The sequence below is a fragment of the Stylophora pistillata genome, chromosome 12 (assembly GCF_964205215.1).
Source record: "Stylophora pistillata chromosome 12, jaStyPist1.2, whole genome shotgun sequence".
NCBI classification, from domain to species: domain Eukaryota; kingdom Metazoa; phylum Cnidaria; class Anthozoa; order Scleractinia; family Pocilloporidae; genus Stylophora; species Stylophora pistillata.
In genome coordinates this window covers 9,402,781-9,426,645 of record NC_142530.1, presented here as the reverse complement: position 1 = coordinate 9,426,645, position 23,865 = coordinate 9,402,781, and the positions used below count along the sequence as shown (strand labels likewise).

Genomic DNA, 23,865 nt, shown 5'->3' with positions numbered 1-23,865 from the left:
CTGAACAATTAATTCGACGAAACAGTATACTGACCGAGGCCAACCACCCAATTCAAATATTGCGGACTCCTCGAAAGCCTCCTTTCCTGTGAAAGATTTTGTTCTCTTTTAATGGCAATCAGAAAAGTCAAAACTCATAGGCATAGCGAAATGAAAAAAAAATGGATTGACAACGACGCAAAACTTTTTAAGACCTGCACTCACAACAAAATCCAAGGACTTGCTAACGAGTAGTCGGCCATATTTGCATCGGGTCTCTGCATCCGTCGATCTGAGCTACTGTTAATCCCAATCTGTTACTCTGAAGCTCAGCACGCTTGTTCATATTCAGATCTCGGCCAGTTTGAAAATTTCAAAGGTCTGTAGGTCAGCAAAAGTTACCTCTTTCTCTAAACGCCAAAACTGAACAATTAATTCGACGAAACAGTATAATGACCGAGGTCGACCAGAGACCAACACCGCGATGCCCAGTCCGAAATTCTAACCAAACACAATCCAGAATCCGGGTCAAAAATTTCAGGAGATTCGCGATCCACATAAATGTTTTCAATCAGCGAATTCATGGATTTTAAGAAATGATTACAATTTAAGGCAAGGAAGCAATTCATTTTCGCTCCGTATAAACGTTTTTATACGTTCACCATACTATACATTCATTTATTCATTTATTTTTTTTACCTTATTTTATATTTATTTGTCCGTCTATTTATTTCCTATTCTATGTCTTTTCTTCAGATGTTTCATCCCAAAGTTGTGATTCAAAGTCCTCGTGTCTCCCATCGGACAGCTGGCAACACTCCATAAAGAAGGCGAACCCAGGCTTCAATATAACTTTTAATGGCTCTCTCATCGCAACACCTGCACCAGGTATGACTTGGAACAGGAGGAAAAGCTTATGAATAAAAGCTGGAACTCCTCTGATCATTCTTTGAAGTAAACTAAATTCAGTTGAAAGTGGAGAACTTTATTTTAAAGTTAACCTTTCGTCGGAGCGACAGACGAAGGGCTAACCCTCCCAACTTCCGCTTTACAAACTCTTTACGATCGACAATTCACATCATCAACTTAGTTGATAAAAATAAATATCATCTTGTAACATCCCACGTCGACGCAGCAGCGCGGTCTGTTTAGAAACCTACCCACTCAATTCATTTATACTCTCGACTGTGAATCTGCGTTGAATTCTTGACAAAAGAGAGGTGTAATTCAACCGTTGAATGTACCTACCACTTTGCGCCTTCGTGGCCCAGCGGAGGTGGTAATTCAGCTATTCTGTGAATATCAACCAGTCTCTTGCTGCGTAATGAATTAGAAATGTTTCAATTCTCTTCAACGTTCACCTAAATCGGCCTCCATTAGACTTATTCTGATACTTTTATAGACTGATTCTCCAATCCTTGACTGAATTCATGTTCATTAAAATGAGACTAGCCTGGCCTTGGCCGTTTCCATCCCCTCTGGTGCAATCTTGACAAAAGTGGCTTATATGTGTGGCTACCTTGTCCATGCTGGGTGGGAGGGGAGGGGAGGGGAGGGGAGCTTTCAATAAGTTGCCAAAGCCTGTACTCCATTTTCAGTGAATAAAACAATGCGTGATAAAGTCATCGACGCGATAGAAGCGGAGGAGTGATTAAACCAGGGCCGGGAGGCTTGGGTCTGGTCGCGTAATGAATGACCCGACCCTGATCTCCCTCGTTTTCGCTCTGCCGATACCATGGCGCCCTTTACTATTTCGCACCATTTTATTGAACGAACCCTAGAACAGACTTGAAACATTGATGACATCCATTTTCATGAAACTTTGCTTAACAGATTATTATCAATGTTAACTTATGTCATCTCTCAGAGTATGCGCATCAACGTGGATGGATTACTAAGCAGTGGTTCAACGTGTCTTTTCTCTCTCCCTTAGAAGCACTGAAAGTTTATTGTACTGCGACCACACCTGACTTAATTATTCCAGGCGAGGAGAAGAAAATATGGTGCTGTTTTTCGGGGTGGCCTCGCCCTCGACTTGTCCATTGGTACAAGAATGGAGAAGAAATTGTCAACGGATCTCAGAGAATTTATCAATATCAAAGTAGTAAAGGAAAATGTCTCAAAAGCACTCTTCACCTTCCGCCTGGTCGAGAGGAACTGGACGGAGTTTACGAATGCAGTGCAAGCAACCAGGGGTCGAGAAACGTCTCTGAGAAACTACAGCTAAATTACCAATGTAAGATTTTCAGATCTGATTAAAGTAAAAAAGTGGTAGTAAATTTGCGGTTTGAATTTCCTATTCAGAAAGTTACTTATCCACAAATTTTCCAGCATGAGTTTGATTTCTAAGAATAATAGTTTGAAAAATCAATGCCGACCTTAGCATTAATTTTTTTCTCGTCAACATTAATTATAACAAAATACGTTTCGCAGAAGTCTTAGCGTAGAGTAGTTGCCTAAAATATAATAAAAAAACAGGCGCCGCCTGGTTAGCTCATGTTGTAGAGCGCCGAACTGCCGTCCAGGAAGCCCCAGACCAGACCAACACTCAAGATATTAAAACAAAGGAGGATCTGCTACCTTTGCTATGACATCTGCAAATGTTTAGACTTTCTAGTCTTCTCGGATAAGGACAAGAAACCGTCTCTTGCATCTTCTTCTATAATGGTTAGTCGGGAACGTTAAAAAACCCACACACCTCTCACAAACCGTAGGTGACGTAGCTCCCGGTCTTATCACGGATCTGGCTTTGTTTCCAAAAATTCCTAAACTGGGGTCAAAATTCCCTCTCAAACAAATTGTGAACTGCGCAAAGTGGTCTGGCTAAAGTTCCCCGCTAAATGTAATTAAGTGCATTCGAGCGCATTCCTATGGAGAATGTGTTATATAAATGCTTCATTATCATAACATTATTATCATTATAATTATAATTTGCTATTTCTTTTTTAGGTCCTGTTAATATTCTACAACGCCCAACCATTTCCAAATCGAAATTGAAATTTTCTACTTTTAAGTTAACTTGCCGATACGGGAAGAATGATGATTGTCCCCACCATATATGGTGGTATCGAGAAGGAACGGAAAGAGAGCCTTTGGTTAATAGTGCAAAGCACAAAATAGTAAAAAAACAAGCTGAAAAGAAATGCGAAAGACTCTCTATTTTGTCCATTCTGAACGTTACTGAAAATGACGAAGGAAACTACAGCTGCAGCTGGTTCTGCGAGCATCAAGACATCTTGACATCTTTCATTTATTTAAAATTACTCCCTCCAGGTAGGTCAGTTCTTAAATTCGTAAAATGTCTGTAAGTATTTATTTGAGCTTTACCCTCTATATGGAGGTTGGAACTTATGTAATGAACAAAATGTGTTTTGAATCTTCCAAGTTGGAGCCTTCTATTCGGTGGGTAGCAGGTCTATTAATTTGCTGTCCTCTGGCCTCCTGAAAGTACACGTTAATCAACTACTTACTTAGCTTAGCTTCCCCTAACTGAACTGCCTCTCTCGTCGCTATTCTCCAACCATAAACCATATTCCCTCCTTTGCACGGATCTATCTTACTCTCACCTTTCAATCTTTGGATCTTATAATAATTCCTATCTACCCTCCAACTCTCTCTATCGCTCTTCCCTCATCCCTAGATCCTTCCCTCCTTTCTACCTACTTGCCTTCTTCCCTCCCTCCCGACCCACTTCTCTTCTTCCCCCTCAGTCTCCTACATATCTTATCACTTCCCGTCTTCCTTACCAGATCACCTCCCTCCCTCCGTTTTCGTAAATTGATATTTTTGTTACGTTGCTATTTATTTTACTTAGTGAACAAGCCTTCTTCCTTCCTCCCCTTCTCACTGACTCGTCAGGTCGAACCTTCCTTTACACTTACCCACCAAACTGCTCAAGTTCCATCCAAGCAGAGTTCATGCCCAAATGTCTTTGTGCCCTATTGATTGATGGCTGGATATTTTTCTCAGAAACCATAATTGTATGTTTGACCACAGATAATCTTACACGCTTATTTTCAGAGGAGACAGATCCACCAACAGGGAACACGACCATTAGAAATCAAACAACTGAATTCAGAGTACAGCCGTCTTTTCGTTCCCCTCCGGGTCAGTGTTTTTCAGTATTTTCAAGTAACATTTTAGAGCCTTTTACGCTGAATCATTAGCTACATACCTTTTTGTTCAATTCTACAGGAGGTCGGAAGAAATGGCTTCTACCAGGCATCATTTTAACAGCAGGAACCCTCGCTGTGATCATCATGTCTTTGGTGCGATTTTTAGTCAAGAAAAAGTGTTCGTCAACTTTTAAATTGGAAAAACGTAAGTTGCAGACATCCTATTAACTGGTTCATGTAGTCTACAGATTTTCTGGAGAGAAGTACCTAACGGTACAAGTTGCACCATAGACTCAAACGTGACAGGTAGCAGTTTTTGCTAAACTGCATAAGGGGAGGAAACTGAACTTCAATGAACATCGAGCGGGCGATCTGCCGACCAACTGACTCTCCATTTGACTGACTGAGCGGTTTGTTGACTGACTGGCTAAGTAAGCGACTGAATGACTGAGACACTGGCTGACTGGCTAACTGATCATTGAACTGGCTGACCGATTGAATGACTGACTATCTAATTAACTGACTGTTTCAATGACTGGCTAATTGATCAGCTGGCGGACTTACTGACTGAGTGAGTGAGTGAGTGACTGACTGACTGTTTGACTGACTGACTGCCTGCCTACCTGAATGACTGACGGACTGATTGCCAGACTGACTGAGTGACTGACTGGTTGACTGACTGACTGACTGCCTGACTGACTGACTGACTGACTGACTGACTGACTGACTGACTGGCTGACTGACTGACTGGCTGACTGACTGACTGGCTAACTGACTGATTGACCGACTGCCTGACTGGCTGACTGACTGGCTAACTGACTGTTGACTGACTGCCTGCTTGCCTGACTGACTGACGAATAGATTGTCTGACTGACTGACTGACAAAGTGATAGATAAATAGATAGACTGGTTTATTAAAATCACATCGCAGTAAAATACTGAATAGCGCAAATTTTACAAGCTACTACTATACAAATATAAAATATGAGGACTTAAAGTTCTATTAAAAGTTCTATTACATCTCAACTTGGGTTGGCTACAGCCGTACCCTTCACGAAAAACGAATTAGCGAAACGTTTAGTCTTGGCTGCTGGTACATTGTACGTTCTTTGGCGTCTTAAATTATAATGAGGGCTATGGGCTTCAGGAATTAAGTAATGTAGTTTACTGTTCTGATTCTCGCTGATTGATCTAAATAAAGACTTTGTAATGTCTTTGTGATGTTCCCTGATAGAAGTCAAACAGGCGCGCTCTAATACATGCGCAGTAGTAGGCAACAAGATCTTCGGCTGGAACACGCGCACGTTTAAGTTGCACAAAGAAATGAATTTTCCTAGCTGCTTTCTTAACTAAACTATCTACATGATCGTTCCATGTTAGTGTGTTGTTGATGGTAAGGCCAAGAAGCTTGCTAGAAGTAGTTGCTTGGATCTGTGTCCCATCAACTATAACTGGGTCGAAAAGTTCCGGGGAACGACAGAAACTGATAGTAAGCGCTTTAGTCTTCTCAAGGTTTAGCTGGAATAAGTTGTCCGCTGACCAGTTGGAAACATGGTCCACTGCTTCTTGTGCAGTAACTGACTGGCTGACTGACTGACTGACTGACTGACTGTTTGACTGACTGACTGATTGACTTACTTACTGGCTGACTGACCGACTGCCTGACTGGCTGACTGACTGACTGACTGAGTGACTGACTGGCTGACTGACTGACTGACTGCCTGCTTGTCTGACTAACGGACGGATTGCCTGACTGACTGACTGACTTACTGGCTGACTGACTGACTGGCTGACTGGCTGCCGGACTGACTGACTGACTGACTGACTGCCTGCCTGCCTGACTAACGGACGGACTCCCTTACTGACTGACTGACTTAATGACTGACTGACTGACGGACTAATTGCCTGACTGACTGACTGTCTGACTGACTGACTGATTCACCGATTTATAGCCTAACTAACAGCCTTAGCTTTCAAGTTGCAACAACGAAAGGACTAGTGTTCTAATAGCTATTTTTTAGTGACTTCTTTTCTCTATAGCAGAAGGCTGGAAAGAAACAGCTACCCTAAATCGACTGTTTATCAGCTTCAGCTCAAAAGATTTGGCGTGGATCAATGAAAACCTCATTTCAATTTTTGAGAAGCATTCGATAGCTTACAGCATTCACAGCCGGGACTTTGAACTTGGGAAGCCGATCGTCCAAAACATGGCGGACAATGTGTATGGCAGCCGTCAGGTTTTGATCGTTTTGTCCCAGAATTACCTCGCCAGTAATTTCTGCCGTGAGGAGCTACATATGGCTGTCCAGAGGGGGATAGACTCGGGAGATTCGTCACTTATTCTAGTGATAATCAACAACTTAAAGAAAAAACAACTACCGACTGCTGTGAGAAACAAAAAAATGTTGGACTTTGACAAACATGAGAAAAGACAAGATTGGGAGGAGAAAATATTGAGCCAAATAGTCCTCGGCAAAGGCGAAGCTTCTGATTCTTACACTTCTAAGGTCTAAAGAGTAATAAATAATTACTCTAGAGAAAATCGAGCTAGCTTGTTTATAGAGCACAATTTTTGATTGGTCTAAATTTAAATGTTTCCTTCGTGTCATGGGAAGTCCCTCTTCTGACATGGGAAAAATGTAACCTGGCCTTATAGCAGAGAAGGATTCCAAATTACGCTATAAGTCATTTTTGCAGAGTTTACTGAAGGTGTCTAGTGAGACTAAACGCGTGTAACGCCAGGGCTAAATTTCACTTCATATCATTTGAGTACTTGATAATGTTACAAATTATTTTGAGTATCACACTCCTGTACTTAGTTTCAATTTGTTGCATTGCTTGGCTATAATTAAGGTACTTTTAGCCCGGCTAATGACTACGCTGACATTTACGCATGTATATTATCAGCGTATGAAATCGCACGATCTCGTTTACACTTCGGTCTTAAAGGCTACAAAATTTCGTGTGATGGAAGGAAATTCGAGTGTAGTTTGTCACAGTGTTTGAAAAATTCAGGAGTACTGATTGATCTCCATAATACAAGAGAAAAATCATGTGGGTTCTATTTTTTCTCAGTCGGAGCTAAATGTCGAGCGGTCATCAACTTTTTATGCTTGATATATCAAAAATATGAATTTAAACAAAAGAACGGAGAAAGTATGCGTTCTCTGATTGGTCGAAGTCCAAGATATTATAAACTGATAATTTCTTGTCAAAAAACCTGTCGTTAACTGTAGACTGAGATTAACACATGCCTATTTTATGAAAGTAATGAATTGCACTGTCTATCATTTACTGATATGATAACCAACGCTGGACTTTGGTTGAAATCGAGAAAAATTGTATCTCTTGTCTTGTGTTCGACGGCTTTTTCGCGATAATACTTTCCTAGCATTATAATTGGTGGTTTGGAAACTACCAATCATAATATACCGATGGATTCTTTTAAACAAGGTTTATATTCAAAGATATATATTCAAGGTATATGATAATAAACGCGAAAAGGTGTCGAGTAACTGACGATTTCTCAATTTTAACTGTAGACGGCTGGTCTTAATGGTAGATGCTTTGATAGCTTCCAATGCGTGGTTAATAATTATTTAAGGTAGAGTATTGATTTGTAATAGTTCGGAGCTCTTTACAATTGAACTATTAAACTAATTGGAAATATTGCATTTTTTTTAATCTTCTGCAATGGTTCCGGCTGGAAAAGCGTGGCGGCCTAACGGTCATGGCGCCCTAGACATCCTACAGGTGTGTAAATGGGTGGAGGCGAATTTAAAACGGGGAGTAACCATGTGACGGACTAGCATCCCATGCAGGGGAAAGGGAAAGTAGAAATATTTCGTCGCTTAGGCTGTATGGGCTACCGACCCGACGCAGACTTTTTTTAAATTCCAATACGTGCATCTCCATGAACAGTGCCGGTAAGTGTTTTCCTTTTTTGGGACCCTCAGAGAAAAATTTCGTATTAAATTATTTATAATTAAGTTGTGAACTCGCCATTAATTTTTAATCATCAATATTCTTATTTATTTATTAATTTACTTTTATTTTATTCAAATTGATTATTTTTCGGTTATTCCGGGAATTCTGGGTATTCCGAGTATTCCGGTTCCGGTTCCGGTTCCGGTTCCAAATTCCGGCATTCTATATTTTCCAAACTACTATTATGATTGGCTGATTGATTCCGACTGTGGGTTCAATTATCTTCAGTTTTCAATTTGCATAGAACTGATTGCGCCAGGTTCCAGATGTTGTATCAGCATTCGGTCGAAAATAAGGAGAAAATGGAAATAAATTCTGTAGGCTTCGCAGCTAAGTCTTTATAGATTATGCTAGTAAAAGTAGCATATTATGCTAATAGCATTGCTTTTTTTGGGCGAAATTATGCTAGAATTATGCTCTTTTTTCCAAATTATGCCCCTTTTTTTTTTTAAATTTTTAAAAATTATGCTCTTTGAAAAAACTGCAAATAAGTCCAAAAACTACATTATTTAATTAGAAGTCTACAAGAAAGAAACGCAACAAATCCACAATGAAATTCAAATAAACATGTGGTTCATGTTAACCCGGGCTCAGACCGTTTCAGACGCCGCTCAGTGATTCGCAGTGAACTACAAATGCTACCACTTGAACTAAAACTTAAAACATCGAATAACGTCACCAAGTGCTTGGGAGTAGAGATGAACAATGATCAAATCGTAGCATCAAAAATGATCCGATAATTATCAAAATATGCGAATTATGCCAGCATTGCTACTTGGCAGAAATTATGCCAGTTTGCTCAAATTATGCCAAAAATTATGCTAGCATATTCTATAAAGGCCTATTCGCAGCAATCTCCATGCCCCAGTGGATTAATATGTACGAGGTATTCGCTAATTTTTCAAACCGATGTTTTTAGCACAATACGATTTAAATCTTCATATGAAATTTCAGAAACTCTGGATGACGTTATGAAGAAAATAAAATGTTAATAAGGAGTTCCTGGAAGTTTCTTTGAGAATACCTGACCGCTCAATTCTTTTGAAATAGTCATCTCACAGGCTTCCAGAAACTTTTAGAAGTGTGCCAGAAAGCATTACCAAAGGCTATCAATACTGCACCTTTCTGCCATCATTTTAGAATTGCACTGGACTTGCCAATACACAACGTAAATATGACGAAATTCCATCATAATTGTGGGCTTCTAGAACCTTCTAGTATAGAACTGCGCCACTTCCTTTGAGAAAGCGTAGTCACGCACAGTGGATTTTAGGACTTTCTGCTATCATTTGAAGAACTGCATTGGAATTACTTTTATGCATTGAACTTGGAATTGTGATGCAATTTTAAGTTATTTCATAGGCTGTCAGAACCTTCTAGAACTCTTGCATTTTCATTAATTGAGAAATCGTTAGTCACACGCCGTAAATACAAGAACTTTCTGCCGTCATTTTTTCAACCGGCGAAGAACTTGTCCATAGATAATGAAATTATTATGTAATTCTATTAAAATATATATCTGGTGGGCTTCTATTACCTTCTGGAACTCTTTGTAAGTAAGTTTATCGAGACAGGGTTATTTTAGACGTAGATATCCAGTCCTGTGGAAATTTTTACTCAGAGGGTAACCGTTTTTGCTCAGATACTCCAAAATAAAATCTATAAATTACAAATAATTCAGACAAATTATCTTAAACGTGATTTTGTTTTCGTGTTTTACGCCTGGAATCGCCTTTGAATAGAAATATGTTGCACACATGATGTGTATGCCTTGGAGACATTGACTAAGTTTCAGACATAAAATGGGTTCAACAATTTTCTTAAATGGAAGCGTGTATCACTTTACTAGAATTTATCTTTGGATTTGGTATATATTTACTTCGCTACGTAAGGCTAGGTGGACCGTTTTCATATGGGGGTCGAGGAATATCTTGCGAAAACTCCACAAGGCGTTTTTGGTATCATCACTTTTGTCTTTTTCTGTTCATTTTCATTTAGATTAACCTTTGAATTGTAACTGATATCTGAATAGGTAAGTGAAAGAGTAATTAGATAAAATATGAATAACTCGATTGTAAAGTGTGGGAGTCTCTCCTTTGTAATTATAACCTTAATTAAATCATATGATTAAATACTGTGAATTAGTTGGTTTTATAGGATTGTACCGCGGAGTATCAATTTTCCGTTAGTCACATTTAACGTTAACAACAGGAGTGTGTTTTGCCTTTTCAAACAGTTTTTCTTTTGGAAAGAGCTGCAACAGAGAATGCTGCATTAAAAAATAACCACAAAAACAAACATACGCAAAATGTGACCACAAGTTTCTCGATAAAGAAAATCGTGAAACAATGTTACCTCACGATTCTTTTTTCGTTCCGCTTCTGTCATTTTCGTACTCAAGGTCAAGAGAACACAGCTTCTCTGTTCTCGTAAGCTGTTTGCAAGCTAATGTATTGAAATTATTATTTAGTTACTTTTGGGAGTTAAAGAGTGGACACGAATGGCAAATGACAAACTTAAAGAGTGTGTAGGTTGATTTGTGTCAAGATGCGACGATAACCTAACGCCCGCCGCTCTAATAATCCCTCTGGCAGTCTTACTTGCTCTCCAACTATTCCGTTTGAGTCCGCACGGACTTTCTTTATCCAAAACATTCGTTGTTTGTTTGTCTATTTTCTTCCTTGTCTATTTTCCTTTTTTTGTTTGCTTGCTTGTTTGTTGCAAAAGGTAATTCCGGGAGAGCTGATAACGGGCAGGTTTATCTCTCGATAACCATTCCTAGGCGGACAGCATTTTCCAAAAACACTTCCCAATTTCGGTAAGGAACTTGAAGACGCAATCAGCGGCTTGAGCCCGCGTTCATTCTCCTAAGAACATCCTGCCTGGGGAAATAGAGGCCAGACACTAGCTTATAGAGAGCAAGGGAAATCACACCTACGCCTTACAGTTAAACTAAAAAAAATCCAAATTCGCTTCCGGCCATCTAAGCTTTTCCTATTGAGATTGAATAGTAATGATAGAAGGTTTTAAGATCGCGGTCAATCGAAACGAGATTTGCCATATAAGTCAAAAGGGTCGTGCTCTTCCCTTTGCGAAATAAGTGCAATATTTATCCGTCTCCCAAAAATCGCGTTAGCGAAATGATCAATTTTGCTGATGTTATGTCTACAGTCTCTTTAAAACGTGGTATCTTTAAAACAATTTCTTATTGTAGAAGTGCCATGGGGAGAATCTGTAATTAGGACACCAGTAACCTTTCTTGGGCCCAGTTGAGAAAAATCTTAGTTACTTATGACAATCATTTTACAGAAGACCAAACAAGCTACCTCAACGACTCATGGAATGTTTTGAACGTCGATCCCTTCAGTGCCTATAATATTTAAGATTCACATTATGTGCGATGGGAACGTCGCTCCGCATTAAATTGAAATTGAAATTTTTTTCTTTAATCTAATATGCTCACGGAACATTTGCAAGTGGCCCTGAAACCAGAGACTGAGAATATGCAATATTTGCCTAAGGCAACGGCTACATGCTAAGCTACAGGAAAAGATACGTTACACCAATTAGTGCGAGAGTTTACACAGGCCTGTATACATGTATTTTCGTTTGCTTTTGTTAGAGAAAGCAGGGAGAGGTCTCACTTTCATAACTTATTAAATCAATAGTTTACGGCTTCAAGAAAAAAACGGATTCTGACAGGGGAACCCCAATTTTGTAACTTGGGGGCGGTTGAATTTTTCCTTCACCTTGGCTTAAGGTTAAAAATGAGAGAAAATATATTCCTTTGAAGAGAATCCGACGTGACTCGAGGAAATCACAGAATTTATTTTATCAGACAAAACTACAACTGTAGTTTTCTTCATCTGTAAATATTTGCAAAATGTTTGCACGCTGATACGGTTGTACGTGCAGCTATCTTGCTATGAAAGGAAGTTTACACGAAGGATCGACGTCTATGTCGTTTGTGCGGCACACAAATTAATTACACAACACTCCAAATGGGAATAACCCAATAATATACCATGTGATGATTCTCTAGCGATGCAAAGTGTTTGAAGACAGTTTGAATAAAATTTTAGATATAAAGAATAAAATACCATGGACCGACGATAACTGAAGTGATATCGTCGCATGCTAGTATTTGTACAAGACCATACAGGAATAATTCGGAGCATTGGAACACCTTGCAGCCACTGTGCCGGAAATTCTCATGTATTAACTCAAACGTGTCACGTAGATAAAAAATATAAGAATAATTAGGATACTCAGATAGAGAAAATACAGAATAAAACTAGGAAACAGGAACAGGAACTGCGTGCCATAACATGTCTTTGGGATCGGCAAGTACAATCGCACGATAAGAATCCAATTGTTTTCCTCCGTTGAGTCTGGCGTACTCTCCAAAATATATGATTGATGTTTCCTTATATCTTAAATGTGAATGATATCTAATCAAGAGTTTTCTCAACAAGTCAATAACACTGTGATAAATGGGAATCTACCAAAGTATTTGGATAAATTATGACCACGCAGGGTTGCCAGTTTTATAGCTGTAGAATGTGCGACATGTAAATTTTGGAAAAACCGCAGAGATAGAGTCACGCGAAAAGGAAATCAAGCAAAATCAACAAGCAAAAGATTTATTACCGTCAACCCGATAGACAATTAAATGAACGATTGTCCGAGTTCTAGAATCAGATAAATCATGGTTAAAAAATTTTAGAATTATGCTTTTCAGTGTCACCCCTGATATTTGTGCCAAATAACTTTCAGTATGTTCAATGTAATATTTCGAAATGATAGCTTTCAAGAGCCTCATAACCTTCTCTATTCCTCCCCCTCCCGCAATCGGCTAAAGAATTTTTCTCTTGCGAAACTGCTACATCAAGGGAATTTAAGAAGTTAAGTCATTATGCCGGCATAACAGTCTATGTTCTGACCATCGAGATAAATAAGTGTTGACAGGCATAAAATGTCGGACCCAACCGAGTTCTTGCGGAGGGGCGATATAGATTGCACGTATTCGGTAGTGAATGCAACAAAATATTATTGTACTTTTACTGTAATCCTACGGTCGTTGAAGTTTAAAAAAATCCCACGTTTCCTTCCTTGCTAACGTTGTACCACTTGAAAAATATGAAAATCGCAAGAATCCAGCCTCATCAAAATCCACTTAACGCTTTGGAAAAGGAAGGAAAAAGGTGGAAATTACGGGAGACTAGTGAGAGCAAGAACAAGAACTCGCAAAAAACACGGAAAAAATTGAACTTCGAAACACATCCTTCCTCGCTATTTTTCTACACAGTTGAATTAGGGATTTTTGCGAAAATTGAATAAAAACCATTTGGTTGTAAACACGGCGTCAAGGTTTATCGAACGCCAAGTCTTAGTCCCAGGAAAATCCAGCCTGTTATGATAAAAGTCACGACTGGAGTGGCATGATCGGATAGGGTATATGGAAAAATAAGGTCGAGGGCGGGTTTAGAGTCTCTTGTCTCAATATCCATGGCAAGATATGATTTTATACATAGTTCGTGGTACAAGAGGTATGTGTGGACGAGGAGTAAGCCACCCACACAATAAAGGTGAAGATATAAATTCCCTTGAGGGTTATTGGGGTAACTAAGACGAGGACAATAGTTGTAGGTGGCTGGAACGCAAAAGTCCAACGCTCTGCAGACTCCATAAAGATATTGCACTTGTAAGAAGTATTTACCTATATATTGGAGACTTCTAGGTTCACTGATCGTTGCAAATAGTTGATAAAGTTATATGATGTTCGTAAATATGATTTGGAATTCATTTAACATGAAACAAGGCCATGTCTGTATATTGATAAGGTACTAGCAATAAAATAATTTGTCTGAATCGAAGTGTTCCTTCTTTAATAACATCTGTGAAGCAATGTGATCCAAAGAAGTTAACGAAAGCCATGTTTACACTAAAATCTATGGTCTTTATCTTTGACTTAGTGCATTTTGAGAACAAAAAAAGACAACATCTATTTCGATCGGAATTCAGTTAATCTTTGTGAAGAATATGATATGACGTGTTTATCTGTGGCAGAAAATGTAACAGTTATGTTTTCTTAGTCGTCTTCCACTCTGGTACATCATCACCAAGAATGTCCCCCACCACGTGGGTGTGACATTCTAAGAATATAGAAAAAGCTTTTTAATGATAAAAAGCGGAAAAAAAAAAAACATTTACCGACAATCATGAAATATAGTAAGGAAAGAAGCCCCATGCCTTTGGCATCAGTTTTGTGTTTAAAATAGATAAATTTCTTTTTGAGACATCTCATCCAGGCTTTCATCAAATGTCACGTTCCTGGTTACAAGCTCTGACTATACTAAGTGATGTGAGGTATCCGCTCCAAGGAAACGATTTAAACTGTCGTGTGCATTCATTAATGATATAATGCATTTGATAAAAACTTTTTGTTAGCTCAGGTCACATTTTGCGGGACAGGGATTTTGTTTGGCGAGGACAAAAAGTAAATCCACTCTATTTATGAAGACAAGTTCTAGAACAAAGAAATTAAAGAAAGATGATTTTTTTTCTTGTCACAAGAGCGGTACGACGACAAAAATGTTTGCGCACCCACGAGGAATCGAACTTGAGACCTTCACCCTTCACAACTAAGGTTTTTCCAATTTTCAGTTTTTAGATGTGTTTGTCTTTCTAGAATAATTCTTTATCCCGCACTACTTTACAGATCCGATATGAGTTAACTAATTTGACCGCCCTTTAGAAGTTAACACATGGGAGAACGCTATATACGTGTCAATAATGATCCAAAAATTGATCCACCTTTGAAACGCGCGCCTTTGAGGGAGTATGTTGATTTAAAGCGTAGCGGAAGGGGGTATACGGTATACCTTCACTTAAATTTCCCAAAACGTTATAAGCGTAGTTAATTGGCACATGGAAACCTCTCGTGGTCGGTTTTTTAATACCGGATAGGAAGGCAGTAGCTCAAACATAATCATCCTACATTCTATTATTTTGGTAACCGCAAACCTGATCATCAGGATGATGGCATGAGTTTAAATATTCTTAGGAGCCAAGTTTAATTACCCACCGCCCCATTAGCCCAATGGATGGTGCGCTGGACTGTTGTGCGGGAGGTCGAGGGTTCGAGCCCTGGCCGGACCAACACTCAAGGTCTTAAAATAATTGAGAAGAATTCGCTACCTTTCTATAACATCTAGAAAAGGTTAGACTATTCTAGTCTTCTCGGATAGGGACGAATAAATGGAGGTCACGTCTCCTGCAGGGTTGGGGGTAGGAGACGTTAATTTCCCACGCACGAGATTACTGTGTGATGGATGGCCTCCCCGGGGTGGGATGGTGGGTACAAAGGGGTTAGGTGTCAATTGGGACGAAAGCTCTGTTCCTTTCTACTGCCACTCCAGTAGAGAATGGATTAAACTTAAACTTAATTAAGCTGCACACGCATTAGTTTTAATTACACCGTGAAGCGTGGGGGCTGGGAAGGTAACTGCGAGGAATACTTCATGATTTGTAGACTCTTTCTATCTCCTGCTCTCATTCGGCTTATATATTCCTTGGTGCCTCTTTTCTTTGAAAAACTATTGTTTCAGGTTTTTACTTGTATATCCAGGTAACTTTTGAAGTTGCCAGAGCGACTGCATGTAGTGGCTCTTTGAAGAAAAAATTTTTTGTCTCTTCTTGATGTGTACTGAGTGCGCATGTGTATAATGTGACCTTGGTCTAAAATGTATATTTGATTTGGTTTGTTTGTCTGTACTTCATTCAAAACGATAAATTTCAAACAATAAAATTTTGCTCTCGTAAAATTATAAAACCCATTTTAACCCTTAACATGACCGCAGATGTCTGACAAAACTTCCCTTAAGATTGTGTTTTTTCCGCTTGTACATTTTTTTATGCCATTAATTAACCTTGTACCGACAAACAACGGCGTGGGAAAAGATACTTTGAAATAGGCCTTTAAGAGAACTAGAAATGATGATAGAAAAAGTGTAAGTCTCCCGTTACACTTCCTTTTTGACCCCTCGATCCAAGTGTTTCAAACAATCGACACAAAAATGCACTCACATTTCACCCAGATAATTCATTTTCACCATTTCATTTCAATTCAACAAGATTGCTATTAGTTTTTTTTTTCCTTATTTATGCCTGGTGATATTTCCATGTTGCGCTGTCTAAAAAGGGTTGCGCAATCTTGTTCCTTTTCGTGAGATATACTGTAATTTCCTTTTCAAGAATGTTTCCTGCAGTTTCTAGAAAAACTCATGGTGGAAATTTTGGAGACAAAAATTACCTCTTCTGTTAAAAGATCTCTAACACGAACATTGTAGGAATAATCGTCGGTAAAACAGTTGAGGTAAAACTTGTATGTATTTTATTGAGGCTCAGGTTGCAATAAAAGATCACTTAAATTACAGCTGAGATGTCATTCCCCGTCCTTGTCATCTAAAGAGGATCAAAATGTGTTCTCGTAAATTGTTTTTTGTATAGCCGTTTCACATTTTTGTTTGATTAGATCAAGCAGATTAAATGACTGCTTCCGGGCAGAACTTTTGACAGGACTAAGTATTAACAAGCAATTATCCTGTAACTTCCAATAGGTGGGCGAAATTCTCGAAGAACACACAGATTGATCAAACATTTTTATTTCCATATATAAACAAGCGTAGGCGGAGGTAAACCATGGAGAATTTCTGGGCGGAAAGTTATAAAATGAGAACCATCGAAACGCGGTGCAGCAGTGAGTCGTCAACGCGGGGGAAAGAAGGATGACAAATCTGGCGAAAAGCTACGGACTCTGCCTGATGGATGTTCTTTTGCTGAATTTTCTGTCGTCTTTGATGATTCAAGGTATGTTTAGAGGCCTGCGTTTTTATTCTTCCACAAAATACCCATGATATCAGAGTAAGGATATTCATCTTACGAGACGTGACCGCCAGCATACCTTTTTTGTTTTATGTTGTTTTTTTTTTTCCTTTGCTTTTGGTTTTGCATGGTTAACACAATAAAATGATGAATGCACGCGACAGTTTACATCGTTTCCTTGAGGCGGATACTTCACATCACTCAGTGAGAGCTTGTAATCCAGAAACGTGACATTTGCTGAAAGCGTGGATGAGATGTCTCAAAACGAAATTGAAATATTTTAAATTCAAAACTGATGCCAAAAGCATGGAGCTTCTCTCCTTACTATATTTCATAATTATCGGTTGACTTTTTTTTTTTTTTTTCCATTTCATGTACCGGGAAAAACCATGATATAACCAAGAGTCACTCAGCTTCACTGAGATGCACAGACGTGTCCCCGCTTAATCCAATTTATTCTAAAATTTGATTTAATTTTAGAAGAACATAACATCAGGATTTTATAAAATAAGATGAAGCTTAAAAGGTCATAAATAAAAGTAAAAGATTTAACTTGAAAAACTGAGCTTCGGAAAAAGACCTCTCTGTTAAAAATTTGTTTCACCTGCGGTTTTAAGATGCAACAAAATTCTTCGGAAATGTAAGAACAATCTGTTTTCTCGGACAAAGAGCTATAAAAGATTCGAAAGAACAGAAACTGTGCAACATTCATATAAACTCGGTATGATAAACATTCCCGTTATGAAAACTAACGTGACCCTAAAAATTGCGTATCCTCTTCATCTTACAACCCAGCTCCTTAGATCATCTCAACCATCTCTGCATGCTACCGGGATACTTCGTGCCACCCCATGCAGGTTCGATTTGGCACACATCCTACCTTTGTTTAGGAATAGTAACGAGGAACGTTTTCTGTAGTGAAACAGGTAACATTGGAAAGTTCTTCCGCCCGGATGGAAAAAAAAAAGGATAAGATAGAAAAAAAGGGACAATTATGACTTAGCTGTAGCAAAGCTGAAAGAAATAGAAAGGTGGATAAGGAAATTATTTGACGAGAAGTACGTGACTTGCTCTCCACGGCCGACCCATATAAGCCCACGTGAAAGGAAAATTCATAGTAACAAATATACCGACAAATATAAACTTCGAGTATGATTCATACCCCTTTTCATGTCCTCCGAGCTAATAACGCAAAAAGCTTGCCATATAGGAGAAATGGTTATCTTTAAACATCACCTTGGCTCACTTGAAAGCTCGTTCCCATCAAGAACAAGGACCACTTAATCCTTATGAAGGACGTCCTTCCGGCTGGGTAATTGCCGATATAATGACAAAATAACATTTCAGTGAGTCTCCCAATCAGGGGTTTTCAGACCCAGTGTAAACATTATAATGAAAGCTATCTGTGAAAAAAAAAAAAAAAGAAGAGGTTGAGGCATCTAAATATCTACCAATAAATTCATCTCCAACCGAAATGTGCATCAGTGAGTCTGCCAGATTGGGACTCGACAGTTCCATTTCGGTCATCGAGCTTGATATCCCGAGTTTAGACTGAGTCGAAAGTTTATAACACCTGACATGTACTGCAAGCTCAGGCCGTGAAAATTTGGTACTTAAAATTTAGACTGAGAATTCACGGTAGATTCTTCCTTATCAGTATAGAGTTTACTGCATGGACCACCTTCAAAAACACTGAACGGCTTCGTTTCTGATTTCTGTCATGCCTAATTTCTGTGATGCCGATGTAAAGGCCGATCTACATTTTAAGCGACCTAAATGGTAATTTGTTAAACACGTCTCACGTCGACCTTACCCCTCATCACGCTCCCGTCGACTTCTACTCATCATTTAGTTTAACCCAACCCAAAAGGTCACAGAGTCGAGTGCAATCTTGATTATTATTCTGGAAACTAAAAAATCGACATAATGGTCATACTTATTTCCATCAGTAAACACGATTTACTTTACGCCTTTCTAAAGCTGAAACCACTTCGTCTTAGGCCTGTGAACAATACGACCAGCAGTTTCAAGAACTATTAGCAAGGGCTTTTCTTAGGAATGTTTCTATGGTTCCTTGGACCATCGTCTATAGTTTCGACAATATTGACGACAGCCTAGATAGATAGATAGATAGATAGATAGATAGAGAGATAGATAGTTTATTTGAATAACATTGCAACCGAAGGTTGAATTACGTATTCATTTACAAATTTAAGAAATATATAAAAATGTTAACATACTTTTAAACTATTAAGAATTAGGTAACATAGATAGAGTCAGCCTCTCTGCATTCAACTCTTACTTCAATGAGCTTCGAAACAAATACACATAAGAAAAGTTAAGTATCGAGATAGGTCTATCTGCATGTAACTGACGAAAACAGCGGGCTTATCATGTGCAAACTAGGGACTGGTGGCGAAAAATGGGTTGAAGAAAAAGTAGCATTGATGCGTGGTTCGCCTTTATAAACCTTAAACAGGATGTTAAGAGAGAAATAAGATCAGCAGAACACGTGTTTATTGAGGATCAAATCAACAGCGAACCTAACAATTCGAGCCAATTCTGGACGACTGTTCTATTTTGTTTTCCAAAGAAGTCTGCCAGTCTAGGATCGTTTAATAAAGACGATAAGATCGTCGATAATGATTTTAATCGTTTCTTTACTTCTATTGGGGAAGTTGCTGTTGATCAGATTAATTTACTTGCTGATGATTGCCAACACGACCTTCCAGCATTAACGTTTTTAATGACAGTTATACATACACACATAGTTTGGTTGACCACTCCCCATGGGACTTTTGCAGGGTCAATCTTACAAAACTGTGCGGGGAACAATCTAACAGATACCCCTAATTTCTAGTAAACCAGCCAGACCACGACACTGGGAGCTACATTCCCTACTCTTTGGGATAAGTGTGTGAGTTCTTTAACGTCTCCTGCTAACCAGTACAGAGAAGATGCAGGAGACGGGGCGAACGGTTTTTCATCCTTATCCGAGAAGACTAGAATATCTAACCATTTTCAGATAACATAGGAAAGGCAGCACATTCTCCTCAGTTATTTTAAAAACCTGAGTGTTGGTCCGGTCGACTGGGGCTTGAACCCTCGACCTCCCGCACGGCAGTCCGGCGTTCTACAACATGAGCTATCCGGGCGGCAGTTATGCTACAGTTATTTGGATGACACTAAACTTTGCATGTTCCTCCCAGACTACGACTGAGCTACGGCTATTTCTCATATGAACGACAGGTGCTTCGTCGACTCCAGTACCCTAAAAAACTTTTTGATTCGAATCTTACTTTTCGCGACCATATTGTTAAACTAGTTTCTTTCCCGTTCTCAAGTTTCAGTCGTATCAAGCACGTGTTTGACAGGTCGACTCAACCTTAGTAATTAACACTCAAGACCTTTGTAACCTGGATCATTTGTAGTCCCAGAAAACGAAATCACGTTACCCCATTTTTAATAGACCTTCTCTGGCTTCCTGTTATTTCACAGATGTATCTCCGTGATGCTGTGCTTGCCTTCAAGTAGGGTATAATTGGCTCCACTCTCTCACAAAAAATATCGTAGTCATAAAAACGTGATGAGATACTCGGTCTCACGAACCGAAGCTCCCAACTGTTCAAATCTTAATTTTTAAGACTAGATCCGAACAAGACCTCTTCTACCTTCTATCTTTTGTCAGAGTCGCTGAAAAGCCCTCTTTGGGGAGTGTCAATAACGTTCGTATTGCATTGTATAGTGCCCTCCATTTATTTCATTACTGCGCTTCAATTTACCATCCTTCTTTTTCTATTTACTCACACGAACTTCCAACATTACTGATCTTATGAACATTCAGGACACGTGAAAAATATGAGCCAAAGAGTTTTTGTGGCCCAGTTGCAGTGCATCGGGCAAACCGATGGTCTAGGCTTCAAGATTTGGAAGGTTATTTTAGTCTCATGTCATTATTTTCCCTTCCAAATGCTCATGACACGATGAAGAAACATCTCTCCTTAATTTTGTTTTCTTCTTTCCAAAAATACAGATGTGTCATCCGCACCCAGCGCAAAGTGCGAAATAAAGTCTTCCTGCTCCCTGTCGTCGGGCTGCCAATTCACCAACCAGATGACAGTAGATCCAGGCTCCAAAATTCCAACCAACTGCTCCGTCAACACAGGAGGGAAGGCCAAAGTCGTGACATGGAACCAAGCGAAACAGCGAGTTGGTACAAGTAGTGGCGGCGTATCAGATCTGGTTTTGGAAAAAGTGAGTTCACCGGCGAGTGGAAGTTATTCATGTGAATGTACCTCTGTCAATTTTACACGTAAGTATACCTCGCTTTTATCGATCAATCAATCAATCAATCAATCAATCAATCTGTCGAATTCCAGCGATTATGCGAAAAGGGTGGGGGGGGGGGGAAGTTAGGAATTTGTTTGAGGCGTTGGTGGTAGAGCAAAGAAAGCTTCGATTGCGGTTCGCCGCCGACCCTGCTTCTGTCGTGGTATACCGACCTCGTCAAGCAACTTACAACACATTAAGCAGAAAACATAGAATTTGATAAAAAAAAAATTGTTAAAAGCCAATACACCTTGAATCGCCAGTCTTCCTCCTGTTCCAGATGAAAAATATTGAAATAGCTAACACCTTGACTCAAAAGGCGTTTACTCCTTTTTATTCGCTCCTACTAAAGGTTATTCAACCTTGAAAGTGACACTGATGAAGACACATCGTGATACACCATGCTCAAAAATTTCTTTGTCACTTCTAATATTCATCATGAGAGACGAGGTGTCCGACTGGTTAGCGCGATGGACACCGGGTCGAAATTCTGGGTTGGAGACCTGGCCGAGTTATTGTGTTGAGTTTTCAAGAAAAAAATCACTTTACATTCAAATTTTCTCTCTCTTAACAGATGCTTAAATGTTTAAATGGATACTGGCGAACTGTCAGAGGGGTCTAATAAAATACCACGAGGGGTCCTTTGCATCCTATCCTGGGGGGGTAGTACTATTCCTAGTCGCGTAAAGCTATGGGTAGGCTCCGGCTAGATGGGCCAATTATCTCGTGTACTTTTCCTATCTTAACATTCGTCAAGATATATCTATTCAGTAGTTTTATCCATCCTATTTTCTTCAGGCGATCTTCAAGTCATTCTGGGCAGTAGCACACCGAATATCATAACAAAAGACAAAACGTTTGACTTGGAATGTCACTTCGTTGGATGGCCTCTCCCTACCACCGTAAATTGGTACAAGGAAAAATCGCTCGCCAATAACGTGACCCATACACTGATCACCAATGGTACCATGAGAATGTACCATTCGCAAGAAAAAGCATGGAAGAATGGTAAAGAAATACTTCGTAGCAGTCTTCATTTACCATCAGGAACCGAGGACCAAGAAGGATTCTACACCTGCAAGGCACAGAGTACAATTATTGGATGGTCCAGTAGTGCGTCATACACGATACAGATGATCTATGAATGTAAGTAATTTTCCGATTGCGGTAAATATTGCCTCTCGTCATGGCTAATATTGCAAAGCTGATCAATAGGGACTGAATGTTGTTTTTGAAACGTTTACTGAAACCCAGCCAAAATAATTTCAACATTGGACTGATTAAGAGGTATTTATTTATTTCAACACAGGTCCATTACCACAAACCCCGACTGTTTCTTCCTCACAAATTTCGGCAAGCAAATTCTCTAATGTCAGCCTAACATGTTTAGTTGATACGGATGAGAGTGGCTGCCCCGAGGAGTTGTACTGGTTTAAAAACAACGACAAAACTTCGCTAGCAAGCGGTGGAAGGTACAACATAGCACTGAAAAACACTCACACCAAATGCCAACAGGAATTCATTCTGACAATTTTTAACATCACTAAGAATAATGATGAAGGAATGTACAGTTGCCACTGGATATGCGAGTACGAAGAGACTAAGAAAGCTTTCATTGACCTCAAAGTATCTTCTTGATTAGCAACAGGTGAGAATGTTTTTAGGCGGAATCATTAGTCCCTAATGAAACTGAGTCAGTTCATCGCATTCTAATAGAAATTTAACAACGTGGTCGCTTAGATGTTTAAACTCGACGTTTTTTCCCGATAAAAAAAATGAGGGCAGAGGTAATGCTAAAATTTCAAAGTTAGGTTAACAATACGACTAGCTCAAATTGAGAAAAAAATTCGTTGAGAAAATAGGAACAACTTTGATTTAACATTGACTGAAAATTTCGCAACGTACGCAACATTTGCGAAGTTTTGCCGACCGTAAGACTTGAAGGAATAATCTCGCTAAATTTGAGCGTTCTTGAGAGTATATATGATACTGGTGGATCTCCGCTCTAAGTTTAAAGATCAAAATCCAAACTAGCCTTACCTTTAAAAACTTTTACCCTGTAACTTACCTTGGTGCTCCTTTAACATTAAATGGGATTCTAAAAGAGCAGAAAAAAAATCAAGGCCTTGTCTTGAGTTAAAGCGCTCAGTTTTTAATTTTTTTCCCTTTTGCTTGCAGGAACCCAGCTAGTCCTGGATCATCGTTATGTCCAAGTCCGCTCATTTCTTAATCAAAGGAACTTAAAGAAATTGCAGCCTCAAAAAGGAACCGTTATACCAAGTTTAGATTAGTTCTGTTTGCCATGAATTTTTTAAGCTGAACAGTTTTTCTATCAATTCGTTGCCTGTCTCTAGCTATCTGAGTTTTCAGTTCTCACTATAGCATTTCAGTGTTTGAGCGATGCCATGCCGTTGTTTAGAATTAAGTGTATAAACGCGACTTTGAAACACAATGAAAAATCTGCGGTGAACATTAAAAAGTATCTATAAACCTGAGTCTCCATAAACGAAAACTTGTTTTAAAGGAAACATTACCAATGCTTTTCAATAAAGTACTTGCTTTAATCACG

At 39.2% G+C, this 23,865-nt stretch overlaps 2 protein-coding genes across 5 annotated transcripts in view; both read left to right on the top strand.

Annotated features, from left to right (window-relative positions):
• The window catches only part of LOC111328530 (peroxidasin homolog), a 22,413-nt gene extending 5,512 nt beyond the window's left edge, over nt 1-16,901 (top strand). Inside the window, exons 2-7 of one of the 4 annotated variants that reach the window (XM_088741966.1) lie at nt 736-867; nt 1,913-2,215; nt 2,929-3,252; nt 4,000-4,086; nt 4,174-4,299; nt 16,767-16,901. In XM_088741966.1, coding sequence (XP_088598092.1) covers nt 736-867; nt 1,913-2,215; nt 2,929-3,252; nt 4,000-4,086; nt 4,174-4,299; nt 16,767-16,771 — 977 coding nt within the window. In that variant the 3' untranslated portion in view covers nt 16,772-16,901. Of the gene's footprint in view, nt 1-735; nt 868-1,912; nt 2,216-2,928; nt 3,253-3,999; nt 4,087-4,173; nt 4,300-6,134; nt 10,236-16,766 lie in introns of those variants that run through there. The other 3 variants (XM_022932994.2, XM_022932993.2, XM_022932992.2) reach the window with 3 other exon arrangements.
• Nucleotides 16,812-23,865, top strand: LOC111328546 (uncharacterized). Its single transcript, XM_022933008.2, has 5 exons — nt 16,812-16,952; nt 21,001-21,279; nt 22,095-22,442; nt 22,606-22,944; nt 23,475-23,865. The coding sequence occupies exons 1-4, from the start codon at nt 16,871-16,873 to the stop codon at nt 22,932-22,934; spliced, it is 1,038 nt and encodes a 345-aa protein (XP_022788743.1). The 5' UTR covers nt 16,812-16,870; the 3' UTR covers nt 22,935-22,944; nt 23,475-23,865.

What these genes read in the sequence shown, in the direction of transcription:
- LOC111328546 (XM_022933008.2), top strand. Translation starts at nt 16,871, where the DNA reads ATGACAAATCTGGCGAAAAGCTACGGACTCTGCCTGATGGATGTTCTT. An exon ending in GTCGTCTTTGATGATTCAAG is followed by an intron (nt 16,953 to 21,000) that starts GTATGTTTAGAG and finishes CCAAAAATACAG; the next exon opens with ATGTGTCATCCGCACCCAGC. An exon ending in GATACAGATGATCTATGAAT is followed by an intron (nt 22,443 to 22,605) that starts GTAAGTAATTTT and finishes ATTTCAACACAG; the next exon opens with GTCCATTACCACAAACCCCG.